Below are 11,768 nucleotides of genomic sequence, written 5' to 3'. Positions count from 1 at the left end.
CAGAATTTATTCTCATTCAGATGACCCTTACCTATTTAGGTGTGTAAATAACAAATGAACTTCCCAATTTCATCTTTTCTTGGTAATCTGCCCAAGACATATTTCTAGTTCCTTTTCATCTGGGAGATGATGGCAACACTACTCAATTTAGTAGAGAAAGTTGAGAAAGTTACATTGCAAGATTAAGTTTGAATAAATTCTAGGAAAGCTAGCTTTATTTTATTATTTTTTAAATAAATGTATTTATTTATTTTTGGCTGTGTTGGGTCTTTGTTGCTGCGCGTGGGCTTTCTCTAGTTGTGGCGAGTGGGGGCTACTCTTTATTGCGGTGCGTGGGCTTCTCTTTGTGGTGGCTTCTCTTGTTTCAGAGCACGGGCTCTAGGCACACGGGCTTCAGTAGTTGTGGCTCTCAGGGTCTAGAGCACAGGCTCAGTAGTTGTGGCACACGGACTTAGTTGCTCTGCAGCATGTGGGAACTTCCAAGACCAGGGATGGAACCTGTGTCCCCTGCATTGGCAGGCATATTCTTAACCACTGCACCACCAGGAAAGTCCCGAAAGCTAGATTTATATACCAACAGTTCGATTCATTCTTTGCTGGGGTTTTATCCAACATCATATCCTTAAGAAAAGATCTCAATGTTCCTACTGAAATAAATCAAGGAATTTATACTATTTTATCTCAATATTCTTCAATATTCATAATATGTTGCATTTTGGAGGAAAAGTACAAGGGTAATATATAGCATATATGGCATATGGTCTGTATCTTCACTGAATCACACTTGATGTAGAGTAAATAAGTCACAATTTAAGAACCACATCTACAGAAGCCTGCATTAGTAATAAAAACAATAAATGTGGAACTTAAATATAAATTAATCAGGCCTTCCAAATTTTCAGGTGAGTAAATCAAAGTTTAAAGAGGTAAAGCAACTTACCTCAAAATAACGAATAGACCTAGTTAGTAATAGAGCTGAGATTAGAATCCAGGACTTCCAAAACCCAGACATGTGCTCTTTCCACTGAACTATGTGGTCACTCTAGGAAGTTGACAGTTTTTTGTTTGTTTGTTTGTTTTGTTTTTGGTTGCATTGGGTCTTCGTTGCTGTGCTTGGGCTTTCTCTAGTTGCGGCGAGTGGGGGCTACTATTTGTTGTGGTGCATGGGCTTCTCATTGCAGTGGCTTCTCTTGCTGCAGAGCACAGGCTCTAGGTGTGAAGTCTTCAGTAGTTGTGGCACATGGGCTCAGTAGTTGTGGCTCACAGGCTCTAGAGCACAGGCTCAGTAGTTGTGGCACACAGGCCTAGCTGCTCCGTGGCATATGGAATCTTCCTGGACCAGGGATTGAACCTGTGTCCCCTGCATTGGCGGGTGGATTCTTAACCACTGCACCACCAGGGAAGTCCTGAAGCTGACAGTTTTCAGGATCTTCTTTCTGTTTCCCTGGGGAAGGTCTCCATACTAGCCAAGTTCCCAAGGCATTCAGAGGATTTCTCTCCAGTGTGAAGCTTTTCATGTTGAACAAAAGAAGAGTTTTGTCTAAAGGTTTTCCTACACTCAGTATGTATATTTGCCTTCTCTCCACTATGAATTTTCTGGTGTTTTGTAAGATATGTGTTCTGGCTAAAGGCTTTCCCACATTCATTACATTTGTAGAGTTTTTCTTTAGTATGAGTTTTCTGATGATTTTTAAGGTCTGTCTTCTGGCTGAAGGCTTTGCCACATTTATTGCATTCATAAGGTTTCACTTCAGTATGAATGATCTGATGTTGAATAAGGCCTGAACAGTAACTAACAACTTTTCCACATTCATTGCATTTATAAGATTTTTCAATGGTATGAGTTTTCTGGTGATTTGTGAGTTTTGTACTCTGACTGAAGGCTTTTCCACATACATTACATTTATAAGGTTTCTCTCCAGTGTGAGTTCTCTGATATTGAATAAGTGCTGACCAATCACTGAAGGCTTTTCCACAGTCATTGCATTTAAAGGGCTTCTCTCCAGTATGAATTCTCTTGTGCTGAATAAGGGCTGAACAGAAACTGAAAGCTTTCCCACAATTGTTACACTCATAGCACTTCTCTCCAGTGTGGGTTCTCTGATGCTGAATATGCCCTGGGCGGTCACTAAAAGCTTTCCCACATTCATTACATTTGTAAGGTTTTTCTCCAGTATGAACCCTCAGTGTTGTGTAAGGAATGAACTCTGGATAAAAGTTTTCCCACATTCATTACATTTATATGGTTTCTTTCCTCTATGACTTCTCTGATGTTGAGTAAGGTACATACTTCTGCTGAAGGCTTTCCCACGTTCCTTACATTCATATGGCTTCTCTCCAGTATGGGTTCTTTGATGTCAAATAGGAGCTGAGTAGTTACCAAGGGTTTTCCCACATTCATTGCACTCATAAGACTTCTCTCCAGTGTGAGTCCTTTGATGCTGAATAAGGCTGAACAATCATTAAAGGCATTCCCACATTCATTGCATTTGTATGGTTTCTCTCCAGTGTGCATTCTCTGATGTTGAATGAGGTCTGAACAGTAACTGAAAGCTTTCCCACAGTCGTTACATTCAAAAAGTTTCTCTCCAGTATGGACAATATGATGTAGGGTAAGAGCTGAGTGATCACTGAAGGCTTTCCCACATTCGTTACATTCATAGGGCTTTTCTCCTATATGAATTCTTTGATGTTGAGTAAGATGTGCACTCTGACTAAAGGTTTTACCACATTCGTTGCATTCATAAGGTTTCTCTCCAGTATGAATTCTTTGTTGTAGAGTAAGATGTGTGCTCTGGCTAAAACCCTTTCCACATTCAAAACATTTATATGGTTTATCACTAGTATGAATTCTTTGATGCTGAGTAAGTTATGTACTACGACTGAATGTCTTGCCACATTCAGTACACTTGTAAGGTCTTTCCCCACTATGAATTCTCTGATGTTGAATAAGGACTGAGCAATAACTGAAGCCCTTCCTACATTCATTGCATTTGTAGGGCTTTTCTCCAGTATGAGTTTTCTCATGGTTTGTTAAATGGGAACTCTGGTTAAATCTCTTTTCACATTCATTACATTTAAAGGGTCGTTCTCCAGTATGACTTGTTTGATGTTGAGTGAGAGTAGTGTAGTCTCTGAAGGTTTTCCCACATTCACTATATTTATAAGATTTCTTTACATCACATTTACTTTGTATAATTAAATCTGAGTTTTGTTTGAACATTTTTCCATGTGTACCACATTCATGGCAATGCTCTTCTATAGTAGGACTTCCCTGGTTGTCCAGTGGTTAAGACTCTGTGCTTCCAATGCAGGGGGTGCAGGTTCAATCCCTGGTCAGAAAACTAAGGTCTCATATGCAGTGCGGTGCATCAAAAACAAAAACAAAACCAAAAAACCTACTAGAAAATTTTAAATTATATATGTGGCTTGTATTATATTTCTATTGATCAGTGCTGGTTTAGAGAGATTAGACATTTGCTCAAGGCTACAGAGCTAGTTAGTGGCAGAGCAAGGACCCAACTCAGTCAGCTGGATGAGAGAGTCCACCTTCTTCACGACTGGTCCCCATGTTGTGTCAGCATATTCTCCATCAGAGAACTCATCAGTCTTTTTTACTAGACTTTGAGCTTCTGGAGATCATAAACTAAAATCTTTAACCTTTGAATTGTCAATTCCTAACACAGTATCTGACATATAGAATATGCATGAGGAACGTTTGGTGGTTTTTTTTATGAGAATGCCACAATGATAGCAGTTTTTAAAAATTAGTCTGTCCACTTTTTTTTTAAAACTAAGCCCTAGAAATTACTTAAAGCAAAAGTTGAGATAAAGCCACTATCCTAATACTTGGAAGAATAATGTTTGATAGTGAGCATCTCCTTTTAAAATAATTACAGGCATAAATGCTAAGAGGGATATTCAACCTGTAAACTGAAACAAATTTCAGTTTACAGTTCAGTTCCTTCAATTTCCTTCAGAAACCATGAAGGAACCCATGGAGTAGCTGGAAATTTAGGTGCGTCAGAGCTTTACACTGTCATGCACAGCATGAAAAGATGGTTTCATAAAGGACAGTGAACTCAATCAATTTTATCGGAGAAAATAAAAGAGGGCTAGGAAAAGATAATCAGATTCTTTCTGAAAAAAAAGGAGAAATGCCCTTCATAAGCATATTTGCAACACAGTGGTGAAAGATAAACAGAAATTATAGTCAAGAAGTGATTGTGTGATCATTAAAAGAGCAACATTAACAACCACTTTTAATATTATTTGACTTGCTTCAAAAATTACTTGCATTTTAAAGGAAATTTTACATCAAGATCATGAATATTACAAATAATTCAACTAAATATATAACTATTAGCATAAACAATGTTTTTTTGTGTATTATCCTGTGGAACTGTGTAAATACCTGCCATGAGGATTGGTGTAAAAGAAAGGATGCACAGTAGATGGAAGTACATAAATAAAGAGGCTAAGACTAAAATGAGGATGAGATTCAGATAACTGAACTTGAAAATCTGCAACTTTATTAGGGTTTTCTTGGTTGCCTAATATACATGATTAACTTCATAATTCTTACTGGACTTTATAGTAGAAAATGTATTTTCCATTTGTAGAGGTACAAAATCAACTTTAATGAATTATCCAGACATTCCTCATCTTTATTTTTTGCTTGTTTGATTTTGCCCAGTAGTATGAAAGGCATATGATCATTGCATGCTTGTCAATATATCTTACATTTTTAATAATTTTATGTTACAGATATATAATTTTTTTCCCCTGCACTGGGCAGCTTGCGGGATCTCAGTTCCCTAACCAGGGATTGAACTTGGGGAATGGCAATGAAAGCCCAGAATCCTAACCACTAGGCCACCAGGGAACCCCCACTCCCCCCACCTGAAGTCTATTTTGAAATTAACTTGCAGCTTAACTTCCTTTTTATTTATATCTGTCCAATCTTTTATTTGAAACTTCTTTATTACTTTCATCCAAAAATCAAAACACAACTAAATGAGAAGCCCATATTTTAGGGACAATAACAAGTCCTACAACTCAGGCTTATCACAAGGATTAGATAAATTAATATGTAACAAATATGTAAATACGTTAATATGTAAAGCAGTTAGAACACTTAGAAAGTAGCTGTGTGAGGCTAGTTTCAATTAATGTCATCCATTACATCAACAGACTAAAAAAGATAAATTATATGATCACATCAATAGATGCAGAAAAAGCACTTGAAAAAAATCCAACAATATTCATGATAAAAACTCTCAGTAAACTAGGAATGGAGGGGAACCTTCTCAACTTGCTAAGACTATTTTTAAAAAATCTTCAGCTAACATCATACTTAATAGTGAGAGCCTTGAAGCTTTTCCACTATGATGAGTTACAAGGACAGGATGTCCCCTCTCACCTCTCTTTTTCAAAAATTTACTAGAAGTCTTTGGTAATGCAATAAGACAAGAAAAGGAAATAATGGTATACAGACTGGAAAAGAAGAAATAAAACTCTCTTCATTCACAGATAACATGATCATCTTTGTAAAAAATCCAAAAGAAAACAAAAACTCTTAGAACTCATAAGAGATTATAGCAGGATTGCAAGATACAAAGTTCATACACAAAAGCCAATTGCTTTCCTATATACAAACAATGAGAAAGTGGAGTTTGAAATTAAAAACACAATACCATTTATATTAACACTGAAAAGAATAAAATACTTTGGTATAAATCTAACAGAAAATATATAAGACCTATATGAGTAAAACTACAAAATTTTGGTGAATGAAATCAAAGAAATAAATAAATGGAGAGATATACCATACTCATGGATAAGAAGACTCAGTATTGTCAAGATGTCAGTTCTTTTCAACTTGATTTATAGATTCAGTGCAATCCTAATCAAAATCCCCACTTATATTATGAATATAAACAAACTGATTCTAAAGCTTATATGGAAAGGGACAAGACCCAGAATAGCCAACATAATATTGAAAGTGAAGAACTAAGTTGGAGGATTGACAATACCCAACTTCAATACTTACTATAGAACTACAGTAATCAAGACAGCATGGTAAAATAATTGGTAAAAGAATAGACAAATAGATCGATGGAACAGAATAAAGAGCCCAGAAATAGACCCACATAAATATAGTCAACTGATTTTTGACAAAGGAGCAAATGCAACACAATGGAGCAGAGATAAATTCTCAACAAATAGCTCTGGAACAACTGGATAGTCACATGCAAAAAAAAATTAACCTAGACACAGACTTTACATCTTTCACAAAAACTCAGAATGGATCATAGACACAAATGTAAAATACAAAACTATAAAACTCCTATGAGGTAACATCGGAGAAAACCTAGATGATATTGGGTATAATGATGCCTTTTTAGATACAAAATGATCCATGAAAGAAATAATTATTAAGCTGGACTTCATTAAAATTAAAAACATCTGCTCTGCAAAAGACAATATCAAGAGAATTAGAAGACAAGCCACAGACTAGAAGAAAATATTTGCAAAAGACACATCTAATAAAAGATTGTTATCCAAAATATACAAAGAACTCAGAACTCAGCAATAAGAAAACAACTCTGTTTAAAAAATGGACCCAAGATTTTAACAGACACCTCCCCAAAGATACACAAGTGGCAAATAAGCATATGAAAAATGTTCCACCATGATATGTCATCAGGGAAATGCAAATTAAAACAAATAGATAACACTACACATCTACCAGAATGGCCAAAATCTGGAACACTTACAAAAACAAATTCTGGGGAAGATGTGGAGTAATAGAAACTCCATTCACTGCTGGTGGGAATGCAAAACGTAGAGCCACTTTGGAAGACAGTTTGACAGTTTCTTACAAAACTAAACATACTCTTACCGTATGGTCCAGCAACTGTGCTCCTTGATATTTACTCAAATGAATTGAAAACTTATGTTCATACACGAAGAAAGGGGCAGCATAAATAGACAGACAGATAGATAGATAGATAGACAGATAAAGATACATATACAAGCTCAGGTAGTGAAAAATGCTATCAAAAGAGTAACGTAAGGGGATAAGAAATAAAGAGGATCTTTATTGTAGATAGGATGGCCAAGGAAAATTTTTATGGGAGGAAACATTTGATCAGACCTGAGTGAAAAGAGGGAGTGAGCCATGAATATATCTGAGGACAGACCCAGAGAACAGCAAGTACAAGATCTCTACATCAGAATCCTGAGGTGGGAATAACTTCAGGATGCTATGGGAAGAATGGGAGGCCAGTGTACCTGGAGAGAGTAGTAAGCTAGGAGAGTGTAAGAAATGAGGAATGGATCATTATGTGGTGTAAAATACAGCCAGCCCCCGGGATCTGAGGTTGGTTTAATCCATGCGCGCAGAACCCACGGTTCCTGAGGGCCAACTGTACTGAACAATTTTACAGAAGAGACTTGAGCATACCAAGATTTTGGTATACACGGGGGTCCTGAAACCAATCCCTGTGGACACCGAGGGACAACTGGAATGCCATCTCCCTTATTCTTCAAGGATATGGGAGAACTTGCTTGTTAAATTCTTACAGTATAGGACATACTGGCTTTATTATCATAGGCAGTGTTATTTAATGGAAAAAAAAAACACTCAGCTGGGGATAAAGGACCCTGGATTCTAATATCTGAGTAAAATGCTGTAAAAGTATTAAGCAAGTCAGTTTGAGTCTTGGTTTCTTCAGTAACAAAATAATAGGCTTAACAGTATCTGTTCCCCTTGTTTTACAGAATTTTGTAGGGATTAAGCAAGATTTAAAAATTTTAAAGGCTCACTAAATTTGAAGGGAGAGGTTTGGAACACTGCTTCTCAAAATGTGGTCCCTAGACCAGCAGTCTGAAAATCACTTTGGAACTTGCCAGAAATGCAAATTGGTTTTTTTTGTTTTGTTTTTTTTGTTCGGTATGCGGGCCTCTCACTGTTGTGGCCTCTCCCATTGCAGAGCACAGGCTCTGGATGCGCAGGCTCAGCGGCCATGGCTCACGGGCCCAGCCGCTCCGCGGCATGTGGGATCTTCCCAGACCAGGGCACGAACACGTGTCCCCTGCATCAGCAGGCGGACTCTCAACCACTGCGCCACCAGGGAAGCCCCAGAAATGCAAATTCTTAAGTCCCACCCCAGACCTACTGAATAAAAACTGGCAATGGTTTTAGTAATCTGTGTTTTAACGAATCCTTCAGGTGATTCTGATGCACACTCAAGTTTGAGAAGCACTGGTTTATAAGAAGGTGAAATTGTTGAGCCAGTCCCCAAATTACCAAGCAGTGAGAATTTCCTCTTGGAGGTTCAGAACATTGCTGCTTGCAGCTGCCATGAGCTAGTAAATATACTGAATATTTCACATAATTCAGGATCTCAATGAGCAGGAACTGGCCGTTATAATGACTGGAGGAAAGGGCCCCTACTAGCAATTAATGTGTAAGAGCCAGGATGCTAGATGCCCTTCAGCATAGGATAGTCCCATACAATTTTCAAATGTCCTGCAGGACATTCACATGGGTGTAAATCTGTTGACAATTAGCAGAGCCTAGAACATAACTCTTTTTTACACACGACTACAGAGTTTTGTGTTTGTTTTTCCAGTGCTAATATACAATGATTTTTCTCTAAAGGTAACTACAGTCTAAATCAAGGTACTTTTTCTGAATTTTACTAACATTTGGATATTTTATCAGCCTGAGATGCAGTGTGTTCCTTTTTTATTTCTCCTCTATTTTAGAGTTGGAGCATTATATAGCTTTTAAAAGTATGTAGGTTAGGGCTTCCCTGGTGGCGCAGTGGTTGGGAATCTGCCTGCTAATGGAGGGGACATGGGTTCGCGCCCTGGTTCTCGGAGGATCCCATATGCTGCTGGAGCGGCTAAGCCCGTACGCCTAAAATTACTGATTCTGTGCTTTAGAGCCTGTGTGCCACAGCTACTGAAGCCCGTGTGCCTAGAGCCCGTGCTCCGCAACGAGAGAAGCCATCGCAGTGAGAAGTCCGTGCACTGCAGGGAGGAGTAGCCCCCGCTCACCACAGCTAGAGAAAGCCCGTGCACAGCAAGAAAAGACCCAACACAGCCTAAATAAATAAATTTATTTTTTAAAAAGTATGTAGGTTAATTTTACTAATTTAATAAACTTTATTTCAGGATAGAAATGAAAGCATTACAAAATATTTTTTATAAAAAGGGACTGTTCAGTCTGAAAGAGTTGAGAGCCACTGATATATATTGCATTATTTAACCTCACAACACCCTGATGAAGGTACTCATCAAAGTTAAATAACTTGTGCAAAGTCACCACACAGTCAATAAGTCTCAAAGCTAGGATTCAAATTCAGACTTGTTTGCCTTCAAACACCAGGCTTAATGAAAACGATTTTCACACAAAAACCTGTACATGAACATTTAGGGCAGCATCATTCATAATTACCAAAAACTGGAAAAATTCAAATGTCCATCAACAGGTGAATGGATTTAGAAAACAAAACAAAACTGTGGTATATCTATTCAGTGGAATATTACTGAGGAACAAGAAGGAACTGACACACACAAGATGGATGAATCTCAAAGGCATTGTGCTGAATGACGGAAGCCAGTCTCAAAATGTTATGTAATGTATGATTCCATTCAAGACATTCTGGAAAAGATAAAACTACAGAGATGGTGAATAATCAGTGACTTCCAGGGGTTAATGGTGTAGAACGGTACGCCCCTCTCAGATAGATTTTACTGTATGTTAATTACAAAACTAACTAAACCAGGCCGTTTTCTCTGTGCCATGATGGATAAAAGACTGGCGTGGAAAAATGGGGTTACTCGAGGCAACACAAGGAGTGATTTTATTTTGGTCGAGGCTTCAAGCATCCCCTCTCATACAGACCCCACCACGCAGGCCCGGAAGTTTTCTTCCCACCTTCTCACACAAAGCTCCTGCCCCTGTGTTCTCCTCTCACCCATCAAGGTGAGGAAAAGGAAAGCTACCTTTCCTCAAATTCAGTCTCCAGATCACTCTCGCACTTGATCTCATCGATTTCTTACCTCTCTTTTAATGCAAAGTCGTCGCCTCCATTTGCAGTGCTCTGGCTGCTGTGATATCACGAAGGCTCTGTTCTCTGTATTATCGTTGGTTCTGTTTCCTTAGTGACGCTGGGCCTCCACCAGATGAGCCCCTGGTCCGGGCTAGGGGGCTTTCTCTTATCCAGTTTGAGGCTCTTAGAGAATTCGCCTCTGCCCCTCCCTCTCACGCACCTACCTCTTTCTGACATATGGAGGCCAGGCAGGGCCTAGTATTTTATCACCAGCGCCCGCCAGCTGCTGTCACTCTCTGGATGGTCCCCTTAGCGCCAGGCTCCAACGCCCAGAAGCCGTCGCAATCCCGGGGTTCCTGAAACCCCGATCTTGCACGGCCCCCGAGCTGGCTCGAGTTTCCGCGGAGACACACCGCAAGTCCGATGGCCAAGAGGGAGCGTCCTGGTTTCCCCCGGGGCCCTTCAAGGGTTAGCGACAGCCACAGGTAAAAAGGTGAACCTCCGCCCCCACTTCTGAAAGAGCAAGGCCTACCCTCAGCGAAGCTTCAGACTCTGCGAGGCTTGACCCACTTGCCCCGAGCTAGGGGAACCCCAGACAGCTCGCAGCGGGAAGCACTGACAGTGTTCCCCCGTCCCAGAACTACGCTTGCGCGCCTCTAGCCGTCCCTTGAACCCGTTCTCCCTCCAACGAGTACATTTCCCAGCAAGTCTGCGGCTGCTCTGATTCAGGGGCAGGGGCGTGTCTAGATTCGACCCCTGTAATCCTAATTGGGCAGAACTAGGCGTGGCCACTGGGGAGCGTCACTTGCCTGGAGTTTTCCCAGTATGGTCCTGATTTATGTGACACCTCCACGATGACTGGGATTTACGTGAATAATTTGCATGAAACAAAGTTCTTCCAAATTCCAGCATTCACTGTTCTCTAGTAAGCAAAGGACAAAGGCAGATTCCTATTAACTTTTTACGACTTACATTAAGCCACTAATTAAAAATTAGTGTCATAGGAAAAGCAGTCTCCTTTATAATAACAATAGCCAGTGATTATTAAGCACATACTGTGTGCCAGGCACTCTTACACTTTATATGTATTATCTCATCTGAAAAAGCAAAAATCAGCCCTGCCATTAACCAGACTCAGATGACACTGATAAAGCCTGCTGCAAAGTTAATAGCAAACAATCTTTCCCCCAAATCATACTGCAGCTGTAAAGTGTCATAATGGTCCTCTTTAAATACTGCTTTCTTACCAATGCGACATCCCCATCTTTGCTTTGCTACTCCCACTTCAAAAAAAATACTGAGAAATGTTGCTTGCTAAAATCACAGACTGTCAAACTATTTGACATCCTATCAGGAAAAATGAACGTCTCACTCTTGCCTGGAAGATCAGAGCCCTCTTTGAAAGAAAAACAATCTCAATTTCCAAGCCAGGTGCAGAGCTTCAGATACAGCATTTTCAGACACAACATATCACATTTACCATAACTTTGAGATTTCTAAAGAGAGAGGACCTGGAGTCCATTTTTTAATCCAAACATGCCTTGCAATGAGCCTGTTAAAATGCTACAATAACCCTGGTTCATCCTTTGTGAGATGCTCCATGGTTCTGCTGGTGACCTTGTGGTAGCAAGTGAATAAATCTAATTTTGTTGGACTATAAGTTTATCTCTGGTAGTCCTTATCAGATGTGTTTTAACACAT

General features: G+C 39.4%; 1 protein-coding gene across 1 annotated transcript; it reads right to left on the bottom strand.

Moving 5' to 3' along the window:
* Positions 1–1,204: 1,204 nt before the first annotated feature.
* Positions 1,205–3,223, bottom strand: LOC101290281 (zinc finger protein OZF-like). Its single transcript, XM_049716162.1, is given in 3 exon segments — positions 1,205–2,186; positions 2,189–2,359; positions 2,443–3,223. Coding segments are annotated over 3 exon segments (1,716 nt in total). The 3' UTR covers positions 1,205–1,422.
* Between the last annotated feature and the right edge of the window lie 8,545 nt (positions 3,224–11,768).

This window comes from Orcinus orca, chromosome 10 (assembly GCF_937001465.1).
Source record: "Orcinus orca chromosome 10, mOrcOrc1.1, whole genome shotgun sequence".
Taxonomy (NCBI): domain Eukaryota; kingdom Metazoa; phylum Chordata; class Mammalia; order Artiodactyla; family Delphinidae; genus Orcinus; species Orcinus orca.
Note: the sequence above shows the minus strand (reverse complement) of the source record. Positions and strands in the feature narration are given on the sequence as shown.